Source organism: Terrapene carolina, unplaced genomic scaffold, assembly GCF_002925995.2.
Source record: "Terrapene carolina triunguis isolate 2854851 unplaced genomic scaffold, T_m_triunguis-2.0 Scaffold230, whole genome shotgun sequence".
Classification (NCBI taxonomy): Eukaryota; Metazoa; Chordata; order Testudines; family Emydidae; genus Terrapene; species Terrapene triunguis.
This window is the reverse complement of record NW_020664581.1, coordinates 2,768,423-2,782,447: the sequence shown is the minus strand read 5'-3', so window position 1 is coordinate 2,782,447 and position 14,025 is coordinate 2,768,423. Positions and strand designations below refer to the sequence as shown.

At 59.4% G+C, this 14,025-nt stretch overlaps 1 protein-coding gene across 9 annotated transcripts in view; it reads left to right on the top strand.

The window, feature by feature from the left end:
- SBF1 (SET binding factor 1) overlaps positions 1 to 11,936 on the top strand; it is a 44,153-nt gene extending 32,217 nt beyond the window's left edge. For 3 of the 9 annotated variants that reach the window (XM_026656408.2, XM_026656407.2, XM_029912489.1), the window contains 13 exons: positions 360 to 896; positions 1,624 to 1,808; positions 2,228 to 2,404; positions 4,790 to 4,891; positions 5,003 to 5,188; positions 5,370 to 5,496; positions 5,577 to 5,707; positions 7,126 to 7,359; positions 8,280 to 8,390; positions 8,601 to 8,815; positions 9,054 to 9,141; positions 9,261 to 9,392; positions 9,743 to 11,936. In XM_026656408.2, coding sequence (XP_026512193.1) covers positions 360 to 896; positions 1,624 to 1,808; positions 2,228 to 2,404; positions 4,790 to 4,891; positions 5,003 to 5,188; positions 5,370 to 5,496; positions 5,577 to 5,707; positions 7,126 to 7,359; positions 8,280 to 8,390; positions 8,601 to 8,815; positions 9,054 to 9,141; positions 9,261 to 9,392; positions 9,743 to 9,841 — 2,324 coding nt within the window. In that variant the 3' untranslated portion in view covers positions 9,842 to 11,936. The remainder of the gene's footprint in view (positions 1 to 359; positions 897 to 1,623; positions 1,809 to 2,227; positions 2,405 to 4,789; positions 4,892 to 5,002; positions 5,189 to 5,369; positions 5,497 to 5,576; positions 5,708 to 7,125; positions 7,360 to 8,279; positions 8,391 to 8,600; positions 8,816 to 9,053; positions 9,142 to 9,260; positions 9,393 to 9,742) is intronic. The other 6 variants (XM_024203039.3, XM_024203038.3, XM_024203041.3 and 3 more) reach the window with 4 other exon arrangements.
- The last annotated feature ends 2,089 nt before the right edge of the window (positions 11,937 to 14,025 follow it).

Genomic DNA, 14,025 nt, shown 5'->3' with positions numbered 1-14,025 from the left:
AGGGGGGGTGGGCGGAAGTTAGCCTGGAGCAGCGTGGGGAGAGGCTCCAGCGACAGTGGTGGGTGTATCTGCTTTGGGAGAGGGGTTGGGACAGAGCTGGGTCAGGGAGAGCGTGTGCGGTGGAGTGTCTGGCAGCAGGTGACCAGAACCCGCGACCTTGCCGCGTGGGACCCTGCTGTGAGGCCTTGCCCTGTGCTCTGGCCTCTGGCTCATCCTTGCTGTGGAGTCCAGCCCCGGGCACTGCCGCCTCTGCTTGCTTTCTCTCCCCCTCCCCCCATAGGGTGTGTTGCGGGGGGGCAGGGGAAATGCTGGGGGGACAAACAGCAAAGCCAAAAGCTGGTGTTTTGTTGGTGCTACAGATTCTTCCGACAAGAGGCAGCCCAAGCTGGGATCGCTCATGAAGCAGGTGATGGGAGGGAAGGACGATGGGCCAGGCACTATTAGCCGAGGAGGTGAGGAACGCCGGGCACAGCTCCCTGCCCCGCAGGGCCCTCGCCCAAGAGGCCGCCGCGCCAAGGCAGCTGGCCGTAGAGTAGATGCTTCACCTTTGCTTCCCCAGGGTTCGCAGAGCGTATGGGGCAGCCCCACGAGGAGATGGGCCTGTCCTCGCTGTTGGGGGTGGGAGCCCAGTGTCTGGCACTCGGATCACCTGGGAGCACAGCCAGCCGGGGTCACCTCACTCATACCATTCATTGTGCCGCTCGCTCCATCTCGCCCCGGGGCACCGCTCCTCCCACCCCTCCCAGCGAGTGCGGCTCGGGGTGAAGCGCATGGTCTGCCACCCTTGCTGAGACGCCTTTCGTCCTGTACTTTCTCAGCGCTAGGTCCCAGAGCTAGGGTGGTCACTCTGTCCACCCCCAAGGGCGTATCGGCGAAGGGCCGTGAAAGTCCCCGAGGTACTGTACCGTCATCTGCCTAACCCGCCGGGCGCTAACCCTGGTCATGTGACTGATTGCCCCATGTAACACCACACCCCCTTCACATAACTAACCCACGCGTCCCAGTAACACCCTCCCACCCAATCACAAGAGTGAGCTAATGAGCTGCTGCGTGCTAATGGCTCCCTGCAGCCTGATAACATGTCACTGAATGGCTTGCCTTGCGCAGTTCCCGGCACCGCAGGTAAGTGCAGCCCCCAACTGATTCTGGAACGGGCTCTCAGGTTTGCTTTAGGCACCTCACACATCTGCCAGTGCTTGGATACCGGGGAGGGGGGGTTATCTGGCCAAGGTAGGGGGGGTGCAGTGCACAGGGACAAGGAGCAGCCGCCAAGGGCCCCACAGTGCACGGGCAGATTGGTGCCGCTCGCTGAGCCAGTGCGGGCTGGGCAGGGCGTCTGTCCAGAGGGGGTCATCTCAGCAGTGCCTGCAGGAAGGACAAAGGCTCCAGAGCCTCTGACCCCGGCGGGCCCCAGCTGCCCAATCCACATGCTGGCGAGTGGGGGGAGTGAGAAGCAAACCTGATCCCCCAAGTGCACCGGGAATCTGGGCTGGGGGCCGGAGCAGCTCAGTGAGGAGAGCTGGACGTCCGGGAGAAGGCAGAAGGTGACAGGGCAGGTCGGAGGCCACGTGGCCTGGGAGCCAGCTGAGCGGGCCGTGGCAATGACCCTCCCCTCCCTTGCAGGCAAGTGGGGCAGCATCCGGGCCAGCGGGCGCATGAGCAACTATGTCTTGAACATGGAAATCGGGTCCCGCCTGGCTGGGAAGGACCTGCTGAGCGCTCAGCACAATGGGGCCCCCTCTGAGGCCAGCTTCCTGCGCCAGCACCGGGCCTCTCTCTACATCATTGGGGACAAGTCGCAGCTGAAGGTAACAGCCCAGCGACCAGGCAGCATGTGGGGCAGGCCCGGGGGGGCAGGGAGCTGTCTGAGCCGTCAGCAGCAGGAGCAGTGTGTGGAGCGGCTTGGGGAGAATGGGGGGGACTGTCAGGGAGGAGTGGTAGCTTCATGGGAGGCATCTCCCCTGCAGCCAGGACCGGTGTGGGGAAAGGGGGCCCACTCCAGGGACCGACCCCCTCTGGGCTCACAGCCTGGCAGCCAGGCTCCCCCTGCACAGTGCCCCAGAGCGACCAGTGCAGCTACAGCTGTTCCTAGGCAAAGCCCAGGAGTGGCGTGGGGAACCCGCTGCAAAGGAGGGGCTCCGGGAAGGGAAGGGGCGGGTAGGCGGGAACGGGCCTGGTGCTGCCCAGCCTGTGCTCACCTGGGCTGCCGCTCTCGCCCTCTGCCCAGGGAGTGAAGCCAGACCCGCTGCAGCACTGGGAGGTGGTGCCCATCGAGGTGTTTGACGTGCGGCAGGTGAAGGCCAGCTTCAAGAAGCTGATGAAGGCCTGCGTGCCTGGCAGCCCCTCCACAGACCCCAGCCTCGCCTACCTGCGGACCCTGGAGGAGTCCGAATGGCTGTCCCAGGTCAGTGTGCTGGGTCTTGGGCTGGGCAGGGTCAGACGGGCTGTCGCCGGGGCCATGGTGCAGACCCGGGGCCAGACCTGCCTCCACACCTGGGATCCTACAGTGTGAGGGGAGCTGGTGCTTGAGGGCGGTTGCTGGTGTGTGTCACAGGACCCCCAAGGCAAGGGGTGGGGGTTCGTTGCTGGGTCACTGGGACAGGACTCAAGCATCATGCCAGCTTTGAGTCCGTCGTAGGGTTTAGGGTCAGAAGGGACCAAATCATCTCATCTGACCTGCAGGACACCAGCACCCGCACGGTAAACCCGCCAGCCGAAATTCGACCAAGGTATTTCAGGAGACTAGCCTATGGTGTGCCACGGGCAGAGACTAGGAGGGACCAAGGCCCACCACTGCCTGAGGCCCCCACAATGGCGGGGAATTATCTGAGATACCCCCCCCCCCCCCGATGATCCTGGCAAGTGACCCACATCCTAGGCTGCAGGGGAGGGAAACCCCCAAGGTCTCTGCCAGTCTGACATGGGGGAACATTCCTTCCCAAGCCCACGGACGGCCATCGGTTAGATCCTGAGCAGGTGAGCACCAGAGAGAGTGTGCTCGGCGCCACCTCAGGGCTGTCAGTGGGAACTGTCATGGAATGTGGCATTTCCAGTGCAGCCTGGCAGGGATCAGTCCTAAGCCGATGCTATTCAACATCTCCCCAGGGATCTGGTGAAATTGGTGGGTGACACCGAGCGGTAGAGTGCTATGTCACAATGAGGAGAGGGCCATCTTACAGGGCGATCTGGATCGCTTGGTAAGCTGGGCCCGTTCAAAATGTGTTTAAATACAGCTAAGGGCAGAGTCCCACAGCTAGGAACAAGGAATGCAGGCCTGGCTTCTGGGAAGGAGCTGGGGTCCTAGTGGACAAGGAATGCAACGTGAACTCCCAGTGCGACGCTGGGAGCAGTGACTCAGAGCAGGGAGGTGATTTGACTTCTGTACATGGCCCTGATGAGACCGCTCCTGGGATACTAGGTCTAGTTCTGGGGTCCACAGTTTAAAACGGTTGCTGGAAAATTGCAGAGGGTGCAGAGAAGAGCCACAAAAATGATTGCAGGGCTGGAAAAAACACCTGACAGTGAGAGACATACGGAGCTCAATCTGTTCAGCTTGTCAGAAAAGAACAAGCGGTGAAATGATTATGCTGATTAGACCCTTCGGGGAGAAGATGCCAGGTTCTAACTGGGTCTTTGATCTAGTGGGAAAGGCAGAACAAGAAGCTATGGGAACCAGACAGCTTCCAAGTAGAAATAAGGCACCATTTTGAACAGTGAGTGAGGGCTACTGCGGGAAGTGCTGGGTTCTCCATCCGTTGGTGTCCTCAGGTCCAGACTGGATGTCTCTGGAAGGAGCTTTCCCCAAACACAGGCTCTTGGAGTCAATACACAGGGGTAGCTGGATGAGATTTAACCCCCTGGGCTATACGGGAGCTCCAAGTAGATGATCCAGTGGTCCCTTCTAGTCAGTGGATGCACCCCCGTGCTGGCGAGTATGGGATTCCTGCCAACTCCAGGCTGGCTAGGAACACACCCTCCAGTCCAGGAAGGGACCTGGTGGTGGGAGCTCTCCCAAGAGCAAAGCTGCTGGGATTGGCTGACTCCAGAGGCCTGTGCCCCAGAGCTGGTCAAGCTCCCACTGCTAGATGCTCTCTGGGCCGCTGTGCTGACTGCCATGTGCCCTGTGCGTGCTGGGACTGGACAGAGGCTAGGCACTGTCCCCGCTCTGGGCCTCTAGGCAGACACACGGCCTCAGATCTTGTGTCTGACTCTCCTCTTGGTAGTAGGGACCGCGCGGCCCAATCGCCTGGGCCCTGAAACAAGTGCTGTCTGCCCGAGGCCAGCCCAGATTCTTGGTGAGTCTGGTATCGGCAGGGACTCGTGTGTCTGAGTGGAGCCATTCCCTCTCCCCCCATGCTCTGGATGTCCGGCGCCAGTCAGCGCCTGCTCATCTACCTGGGGGAGAGGGGTTCTAGTCTGTGCCCTTGATGGCCCTCATGTTGCTCCTCGGTAGGTTGAGCAGGGGAGTGTTGCCGAGGGCTGCTCTCTTTGAGTGGAGGGGTGTGGCGTGAGTTTCATTCACACACAGCTCTGTTCCCATCGCAGCCCCGTTCCTGCCCTGCAGTCTCCTCGGGTCCAGGGGATTGGCAGGTCTGAGCCTGGCAGACACTTGGCTGTTGTGTGCGACGTTAGGGTCTGGACTGTCCCCATATCTACTTCAGAAGCTCTGGCCTTCTAAGCTAACCAGCCTTCTGGGAAAGGCTGTTCCCCTGTTGTCCCCTGCTCGGGGCCAGCACCGAAACCCGCCCCCCAATAGATGTCTTGTTAACCTCTTGTGCTGTGTCCGCAGATCCACAAGATCCTGCAGATCTCGGTGCTGGTGGTGGAGCTGCTGGATACAGGTTCCTCTGTGCTGGTCAGTTTGGAAGATGGCTGGGATATCACCACGCAGGTAGGAGTCAGAGCCCTGCAGCAACTGGCTGGCACGGCTGGCCTCTCCCAGCTGCTGGCTTGAGGTCCCAGCCCCTTGTGGGCCGTGACTCTGGCCTCCTCCCTCCTGCAGGTGGTGTCCCTGGTGCAGCTGCTGTCAGACCCCTACTACCGGACGATGGAGGGCTTCCGGCTCCTCGTCGAGAAGGAGTGGCTGTCCTTCGGGCACCGCTTCAGCCACCGCGGAGCCCAGACCCTTGCTGGTCAGAGCAGCGGCTTCGCTCCTGTCTTCCTGCAGTTCCTGGACTGTGTCCATCAGGTGAGCTCGGAGCAGCCTGGGCTGTCAGACTTCAGCGCAGGGTTAACCTGCGTCCTGGGCCTCGTCTCGGCCAGTGGAATCCAGGTGTAGAGCCAGCCCACCCCTTGCATGGAGCTGCAGATCCAGTGATCTGCTGGGTGGAGGCTGGTGTCCATTTGGCTATGTGCTCGTCTCTCTGCAGATCCACCTCCAGTTCCCCATGGAGTTTGAGTTCACCCAGTACTATCTGAAGTTCCTCAGCTACCACTACGTCTCCAATCGGTTCCGCACCTTCCTGCTGGACTCGGACTACGAGCGGATCGAGCTGGGTAAGGGCTCTGGGCCCCCGGCCCCGTCACCGATGGGCAGCGCTGTCAGCTGAGCGGCCTGTCTTTCTCTCCCCCCACAGGCCTCCTGTATGAAGAGAAGGGCGAGCGGAAGAGCCAGCAGGTCTACAAGTCCATCTGGGATTACATCGACCGGCTGAACAAGAAAACCCCTGTCTTCTTCAACTACATGTACGCCCCCGAGGATGGTGAGGTGAGCCTGCTCGGCTGGCCGGAGACGCCGGGCCGGACGCAGCCTCTGCCTCCACAGCCCAGTGCACGATCCAGGGAGACCTCCCTCCACCCCACTGCTTGCAGGGAGCCAGGGCCGGCTCCAGCTTTTTTGCTGCCCCAAGCGACGAAGCGGGGGGGGGAAATAAGGTAAAGCCGCGATTGGCGGCACTTCGGTGGCAGCTCCACCGCGCCACTTTCATTTTTTGGCGGCAATTCAGCGGCGGGTCCTTCGCTCCCAGAGGGACTGAGGGACTTGCCGCCAAAGACCCGGACGTGCCGCCCCTTTCCATTGGCCGCCCCAAACACCAGCTTCTTTCGCTGGTGCCTGGAGCCAGCCCTGGAGGGAGCGAGGCAGCCCAGCTCTGGGAGTGACACAGGACAGAGGCCCAAACCTCGCCTTTCCGAGGGAGGCCCCAATCAGCCTGAAATGGAGGAGATAGCAGTGCCCTTCCTCTCAAGCACAGAGACCGGGGATCCCAGCTGCAGTGCTGCCTCCTGAGTGAACAGCAAACCCTCCTGGGGCCATGTGGCGAGGGGACTAGGGAAGCAGCAAAGTCAGCGGGTTTAACCAGCTGGAGTTGCAGGATTGCCCTGCTGCGGGGCTGGGGACAGCTGTATGACCACCCCTGAGTGCTAGGAGTGGAGTCAAGCCCTCTAAAATCAGGAGATGTCGGAATCTATGAACCAAAATGGAATGTTTTTGTTCACTCCTGCTGGTGGAAGCCTGGCCTGGCCAGCCTGCTGGCTTAGTTTCCCTCCAGAGTTTGGACAGAATCGACACCTTCCAGTGGAATGATTGGACTCAGTCTAACCAGTGTTTTCTGAGGGAAGGGCTCCACTTCTCACGTCTCATCCTCTGCCAAAGGCCTGATTCTTACACCAGTGCGATGGCCAGAAAGCACTTGTGCTTGCTCACTGGCCCTGCCCTGCGTGCACAGCTGCAAAGTGCCTCATTGTTCTCACTGTAGGGCCTGGTTTTCACTTGGTGGGACACGCAGGAAGTCAGTCACCTGCTCACTGGGTGCCCCTTACCCAAGGACACTGTAAGAGGCTGCCATTACAGCTGTGCTCTGGGCACTGCGTACCACTGGGCAAAGTACAGAGGGGCCCGTTCTGCCTCTGGCCCATGCACCGCAATGCGATCTTTGGCGGGGGTGGATGCTGCAGCACGGGGAGCAGATGGCTAACATGCTGGCCTGGAGCCAGAGTCTGTCCCAGCTCACCAGGGTTCGGCAGAACCACATGGGGGATGACTTGCCCTTGGGGACCCCCCTCCTGCTGCTGGATCCCCAGCCCGGCAGCACAGTTCACCGCCTTTCTGGCCATTGTGGCACTGGGGCCAGGCATTGCGGGGGGGCTGCAAGGCCCTGCTTGAGCACTTCCCGGCCTATTCTTTAGGTGCTGAGGCCCTACAGTAACATCTCCAACCTGAAGGTGTGGGACTACTACACCCAGGAGGTCCTGTCCGAGGGCCCCTCCTACGACTGGGAGCTGGTGCAGGGGCAGCCAGAGCACGTGGAGGTGGAGGATCGGCAGGACTCCAGTGCCCCGCAGACCAAGCGCAAAATCATCTGGCCGTGCTACGACAACCGCAGCCGAGTGGAGCCCGACGCCATCTCCAAGCTGCTGGAGGTGTGTGGGACGCGGGGGAGGGGCCTCCCCAAACGAGAACATAACGCCCAGACTGGGTCAGACCAATGGTCCATCTAGCCGTGCCCTGTCTTCAGAGGGAATGAACAGAACAGGGCAATTTATCGAGTGATCCATCCCCTGCTATCCAATCCCAGCTTCTGGCAGTCAGAAGTTTAGAGACACCCAAAGCATGGGGTTGCGTCCCTGACCAGCTTGGCTAATCGCCATTGATGGACCTGTCCTCCAGGAACTGATCTCAATCTTTTTTTGAACCCAGTTATACTTCTGGCCTTCACAACATCCCCGGGCAACAAGTTCCACAGGCTGACTGTGGGTTGTGTGAAGAAATACTTCCTTCTGTTTGTTTTAAACCTGCTGCCAATTAATGTCATGGGTGACCCCTGGTTTGTGTGTTACATGAAGGGGTAAATAACACTTCCTGGTTCACTTTCTCCACATCCTTCGTAATTTTATAGACCTCTATCGTATCCCCCCCCCCCTTCGTCATCCTTTTTCTAAGTTGAACAGTTCCCGTCCTGTTACTCTCTCCTCACGTGGGAGCTGTTCCAGCCCCCTCACCATTTTTGTTGCTGTCTCTGCACCTTTTCCAATTCTAATAAATCTTTTCTGAGCTGGGGTGACCAGATCTGCACGACCTATTCAAAGGGTGGGTGTGCCAAGCAGAAATCCACACCCCTGGGCTGGATCAGCCACTGCTCCCCCAGCAGGCCCCTTGCTGAGCCCCCCGGCGCTCCCGTCTGCACTGAGTCTGGCACTCACACGCTGATCACGCCTGGCAGGGATCGTCTGTGCGCAGGGTCTGTGATTGCAGCTCCTGAATTCCTGGGGCCGGGCCCATCTCAGGGCGGGGGAGGGGTGTCTTTCCCCCTCTTCGGAATAACCTCTGACTCCTCCCGCAGGAGCTGCACAACCTGGAGGCGGAGCTGGGCCAGGTGCCGGAGCGCTGGAAGGACACGTGGGACAAGGTCAAAGCCTCCCAACGCACAGAGGCCCGGCAGGAGGCCAGCAGGGTAGGTCTGTGAGCCAGGGGCTGGGCTGGGAGGAGCCGGGAGCCTGCTCCGGCACTTGGCCCAGGGCTCCTGGCTCTGCCCCCAGCTGCCGGTGTGGCCGGGGAGGGGCTGACAGTGCCCTGTGCCCAGGCTCAATGGGTCTCGTGTGATGATGAGAAGGAACCAGTGGGCGGGGCCCGTGCCCTCACTTCCCTGCTCTGTGCTCTGCAGATGGCATCCAGTTCCCTGCTGATGTCCTCCAGCCTGTTGCCCCACCGGCGCTCGCTGGGGGTCTACCTGCAGGAGAGCAGCGTGGGCTCCACCCTCAACCTCAGCCTGGACAGTGACACCAGCAGCACCTCCACCCCGTCCAGCGGGAAGCAGGGGGGCCGCAAGAGCACCAGCAACCTCTACAGCCAGTTCCAGATGTCAGAGAGCGAGAACAGGTGAAGGGAGCTCTGGCTGCCCGGGGGGAGACGGCCAGGCCAGGCCGCGTGGGCCCTGTGGTCAGCAATGGGCCCTATTGCTTGGGACGGGGTGTGGGTCCCATGGGGCCAGCCCTCTGCAGCTCAGCTGGTTCAGTCTCTGGCTGCTGGGAGCTGAGCTCTTTGGTCCATCCCCACTGGGCTCTCGCCCCCCGGTGCGCGGCAGCGAGGCACTAACCCGCTCTCTGGCTGCCCGCAGGTCGTACGAGGGGACGCTCTACAAGAAAGGAGCCTTCATGAAGCCCTGGAAGCCCCGCTGGTTCGTGCTGGATAAAACCAAACATCAGGTACTGGAGGGGCTGGACAAGGGGACTAGCTCAGCCGGCCCGGTGTTGACGTGAGCTCGGGACTCGGGGGCGCCGGGGTGCGGCAGGCACTGGCTGACGTGCGGTACCTTTCCTTGCAGCTGCGGTACTATGACAACCGGATGGACACAGAGTGCAAAGGGGTCATTGACCTGGCAGAAGTGGAGTCCATCACCCCCGGCACCCCCACCATGGGGGCCCCCAAGACAGTGGAGGAGAAGGCCTTCTTCGACGTGAGTCCCCAGCCCCAGAGAAGCTGGATCTCCGTGCCAGGGGGTGGGCCGGGGGTGATACTGGCTGGGGCTGGACCAAGGCACCTGAGCACCAGCTCTGCATTGGGCAGCAAGGCCGGGGCTCGGGCTCCTGAGTTGCGCTGTGGTCTCTGCAGAGGACCCCAGTGGTACAGACTCTGCCAGGCACTCGCCACCTTCGGCTGGAGCCAAGTTGTGTCTCCAGGAAGGCGCCGGCCCCCAGCCAGTCCTGCCTGCCCATCTGCCCAGGTGGGGACCCGGGGCCCATCGCGAGCTGTGCCCGGCGCCCCCGGCGGACGCCCTGCCTCAGCTCTTGCCTTTTCTCCCTGCAGCTGAAGACGACAAAACGAGTTTACAATTTCTGTGCCCAGGACGTGCAGCTGGCCCAGCAGTGGATCGACCGCATCCAGAGCTGCTTGTCGGACGCGTGAGCCTGGCTCAGCAGCAGCCCCCGTTCCAGGCACGGAGTCCCCCGGGCCCCGGCGCATGAAGCAGAGGCAATGCCCAGGGTTAGCACCTGAGCTGGCCCAGGCCTGACTGATTGAGGAGGAGGAGGCCGGAGGCCTTACTCTCCCCCACTGCCAGGGGCCCATCGTACTGGAAAGCCCCAGGCCCCCTGCGTGCTCAGGACAGAAGCAGGGGTCAGGGCAGGATCAGTCTGTTACACTATGGTAGGAACTGTCAGGCTAGGGGCAGTGGGGATCCATTCTTACAACCCCACTAAGCCTGTCTGAGCCACATAATTACTGGCTCCCACCCCCACCAGGACACAGGCCTGGGGTCCCTGGCTGGGCAGCGCAGCTCCCACCTCCGGCAGGACACGGGGCCTCGGGTCCTGGCTCCCACCCCCAGCAGGACACGGGACTGGGGTCCCTGGCTGGGCAGTGCGGCTCCCACCCCTGGCAGGACACAGGCCTGGGGTCCCTGGCTGGGCATGGCATTTGTCTGAGCAGTGCTCTGGTTCTCTTGCGAATGCTGCCGTGGGGTTTTACTGGCCCTTTGCTGGGAGAGCACCAGGAGGTGCTGTGCATTGAACCCCCACCCCGGCCGCCATTGGGGAGCAGCAGGAGCTTTCCCCCGTTACCCCTCTGCACCCCCAGGAGCTGTCTGTGAACTTGCACATCCAGTCTGTAAATCCACGTGGACCTGCTGCCAGCCCCTTGGGGCACTCGGCCCAGGCCCTCTCGGCTCTGGCCCAGCCCTTCTGAGCGGCACGGCTGGGGGCCTGAGCTCAGGGTTAGCCTGCCCAGCAAGGCCAGAGGAGAGCTCCATGGACAGTAGGCCAAGAGGACTGGGACCATCCTGCCTACCCCATGTCCAGCAACGGGGCCATATCCCCCCTTCCCCCGGGACAGGCACTGTCTCTGCTGGCACAGTGTCTGCACAAGAGTAGTGCCCCCCGATGAGCCGCTCGGGGGGGGGAAGAGGGGCCTCCTCCCTGTCCTGCTCTGGTGGGATGGGGTGGTCTCTCATTAGCAGTATTGTAGCTTTAGAGTCCGCTCCTCTTTTGGTCTGCCCCTGGCGGGGGAGGGGGGAGACTGAGGACTGGGACCTGCTTATATTCTTGGTCCCACCGTCTCCCCCCACCCCAGGAAACCTGTGCTCACTCAGGCTGTGGGGAGCAGGTTCCCCCGACGCAGCGTCGCTCCCCCTCTGCAGGTTGGATTGCTATGGGGCTTGTGTCTGGCACAGCCTTGGAGCCCCCATTTTCCCTGCAGTGAGTGGGGGGAAGGGCTGTGTGGGGCTGGGCTCGGCTCTTGCTCTGAGAGGTTCCCTGGGGTGAGCTGTAGAACAGGATAACAAGGCCAGTTACAGGGACCGTCCTGGGGCCTGTGTACAGGAGCAGTGTGGCATGAGCCCCTCACCTACCAGCCTTGCGTTGGGCTCACCAGCCACGCCGCCCCAGAGGGTGAAGTGGCCAGAGCTCGGAGATCACAGCACCGAGCTGCTGCCTTTTCCGTGTCAGCTCTCCCCAGCTTGTGCTTGGATCACTGCAGCCCCAGCCCCTAGGCAGGCAGCGGCAAGTCTCCAGGCAGCCGCTGTACGCCAGCCGCAGAGCAAGGCCTCCACTTTGAGCCGGGACGTGCCCCAGCCTTGATGGGGAAGGCAGGGGGCTCCTCACTGCCATTGTGCTGTGGGGGCCGACCTCAGCTCCTTGAGATCCCCAGAGCGCAATGGATCCATTGTGCTGGGGTGTTCAGAGCTCAGCTCCTGACCCCCCCCCCCCCCAATCTGTGTACCAGGGACAAGCTTGTACTTTAGCCCCCGCTCTCTACGACTTCCACTGAGCCCTCCCCAGCCCGCTTACTGCTGTAACTTATTGTCAGTGCAAAGGTGGAATCATGAGACTGAGGCGATGGCATCTCTGGTACAGAAACACATCCCCTTCATCCTCCCCGGTTTGCACCTTGGCAAGCTTAGCCCCCAGCAGCTCACATGCTAGAGCCGTGTGCTCGTCCCCAAACCCAGCGGGCATCTGTGTGTGGTCCCTTGGGGCCCAGGGGCTGCCCGGTCACACGAGACCCTTTCCTGGCCCCGGTAGCAACCCCCCCCCCTCGGTTAGAGTTCACCACCTTCCTGCCATTGCCCCTTGGGCCTGGGACCTGCCCTCTCCCGCTGACCGTTCTACCTGTCTTGTTTTTAAAGGAGTACAAATGTTTTATTTCAGTGCAGAGCTCTTTGTACAGTCTTAACCCCCAGGGTCCCCTCTTCCTTTTCCTGTATGATCATGGCGGTGGCAGGGAGCTGGTGCAACAGGGAGGTTTTTGTAACTTCCCGGAGCAGTTGTAGATTATTGAAGTTTCTGTACATTGTGTCAAACATACAGAGTCCTTGTATTGTATTGTGCCTAGAGGGAAAATGTTGTTATATAAAGAGAAAACTAACTGAATTTAATAAAAAATTAATATGCATATTCTCTTGGGCTGTATGGCACACAGGGCTTCCCAGAGCTGGGTTCGGTTCCAGAAGCGATTCCCTCACACAGCATTCCCCGTTGTTCACACGTGAGTCACAGGCTGGTGCACCTGCAGTGGTTAGGGCTAGAGGGGGGCAGAGTGCTCGCTGCTTGTCTTGCTGGGCAGGTTTGTATTCATCATTTAATAGCGTCCCTCTGTCCCAGCAGTAACCAGAGCATCACCCTGCTCCTCTCCTGTGCTCTCCCTCATGACATTGCATTTCTATGTGCCCCACTCCTGAGTCACAAGCCCCAGAACTGTGGGTAGGAACAGGCCTGTTAAGGGTCTTCATGTATCCACCATCAATCCAATACAGAACAACGGGTGTAAAAGGTACATACCAGTATCACCCTAAATTCCTCACTTTGCCTCAGCTGCCAGCAAACGTCTCCCACCCAGGATCTGTGTTCATCGTGCTGATCCAAGAGATATTTCTTGGTGTTGCCAGGTTCTCTGGCCAATGGATGCACCAGTAGAGGGGCTCCATAGTGTGTACTTCCCCCTCAATGGGTGGAGGTGTCAGCACCCAAAAGCTGCAATCTTTGCAGCTGGCCCTGGTGTCTAAATATCACCTAGATCGCTCAGTCCCCGGAGGCCTAGGCTTGTTCTCTATCCCTAAAAGGAAGAAGCTGAAGGAAGCATTTAGAGATATTTGACCCCATTAGAGATGTTCTAACTCCAAGAGGTCAGATGCTGGACCATAGCATCACCTGTTACCATGGCAGCGTAGTCCTCCAGATTCATCTGAGGATGCCCAAGAACTTATCACCCAGTTAGATTCATGTTCATAATATTTCAATCCAGAATGACTCAGGACTGCTCAGTTTCTTCCATCCAGGTCTCTGAACCCTGTGTGCTTAGAGCAAAGCTTGGCGTACTCTATTGAGGTTTTCCTCCAGCTCCAGGATGGAGCCATTCTTCTTTGGATTAGCTCTGTAGCCTTCTGCTACAAAAGCCTCTTGGCTCAGCTGCATTTCCTTCTGCTAATGGGTTTCTTGAGGGAAAGAAGTGTTTCTCTCTTGGGCTTTCTATCCATATGGCTTGTGGACTATACACTCAATATGGTATCACGATCCTCCCTTTAAGATGATGGGAGGGTGGTCTTCTGAGTCCAAGAGGGAGAATGGTGGATTTTTGAGTTTCAGGGCAAATAAGTGGATTTTATTCCAGGTGTTTTCTCATCCTGAAGAAACTGCTTCAGTCTGTACACAAGCTGAACATAATATAACATTGCTCTTAGGAAACCTCATTGCTCTGGGTTGGAGCTCTCAATCTCAGATGCCTACTTTTGCCTAAATCTTTAAGGTTACAGGAATATTCAGGATGGAAAGTGACCATTTCTAGTACAAGATGCTCCCATGCGTGCTGTCTAGATTACCAAGGAGATGTTCAACTGGGTGAACAGCTTTCTTAAACAACTAGCTACTAAAGACTAATTAACTTTGAAATCCAAAAGAAGTAATGCTCTACTTCAGTGGGCTGGAGGTGTGAACTCTAACAGATTTCCTTCCATTCAGCAGCGCGTGTGCTCTCCAGAATTGGAGTCCCACGGCCATGGTTTATTTAAACTGGCTGGAAGCATTTAATTCCCCAAGTATTGGATTCAGTAATTCATTAAGCAGGAATAGAGCACTGGGTGGCAGGCAAACCTGGTGCCT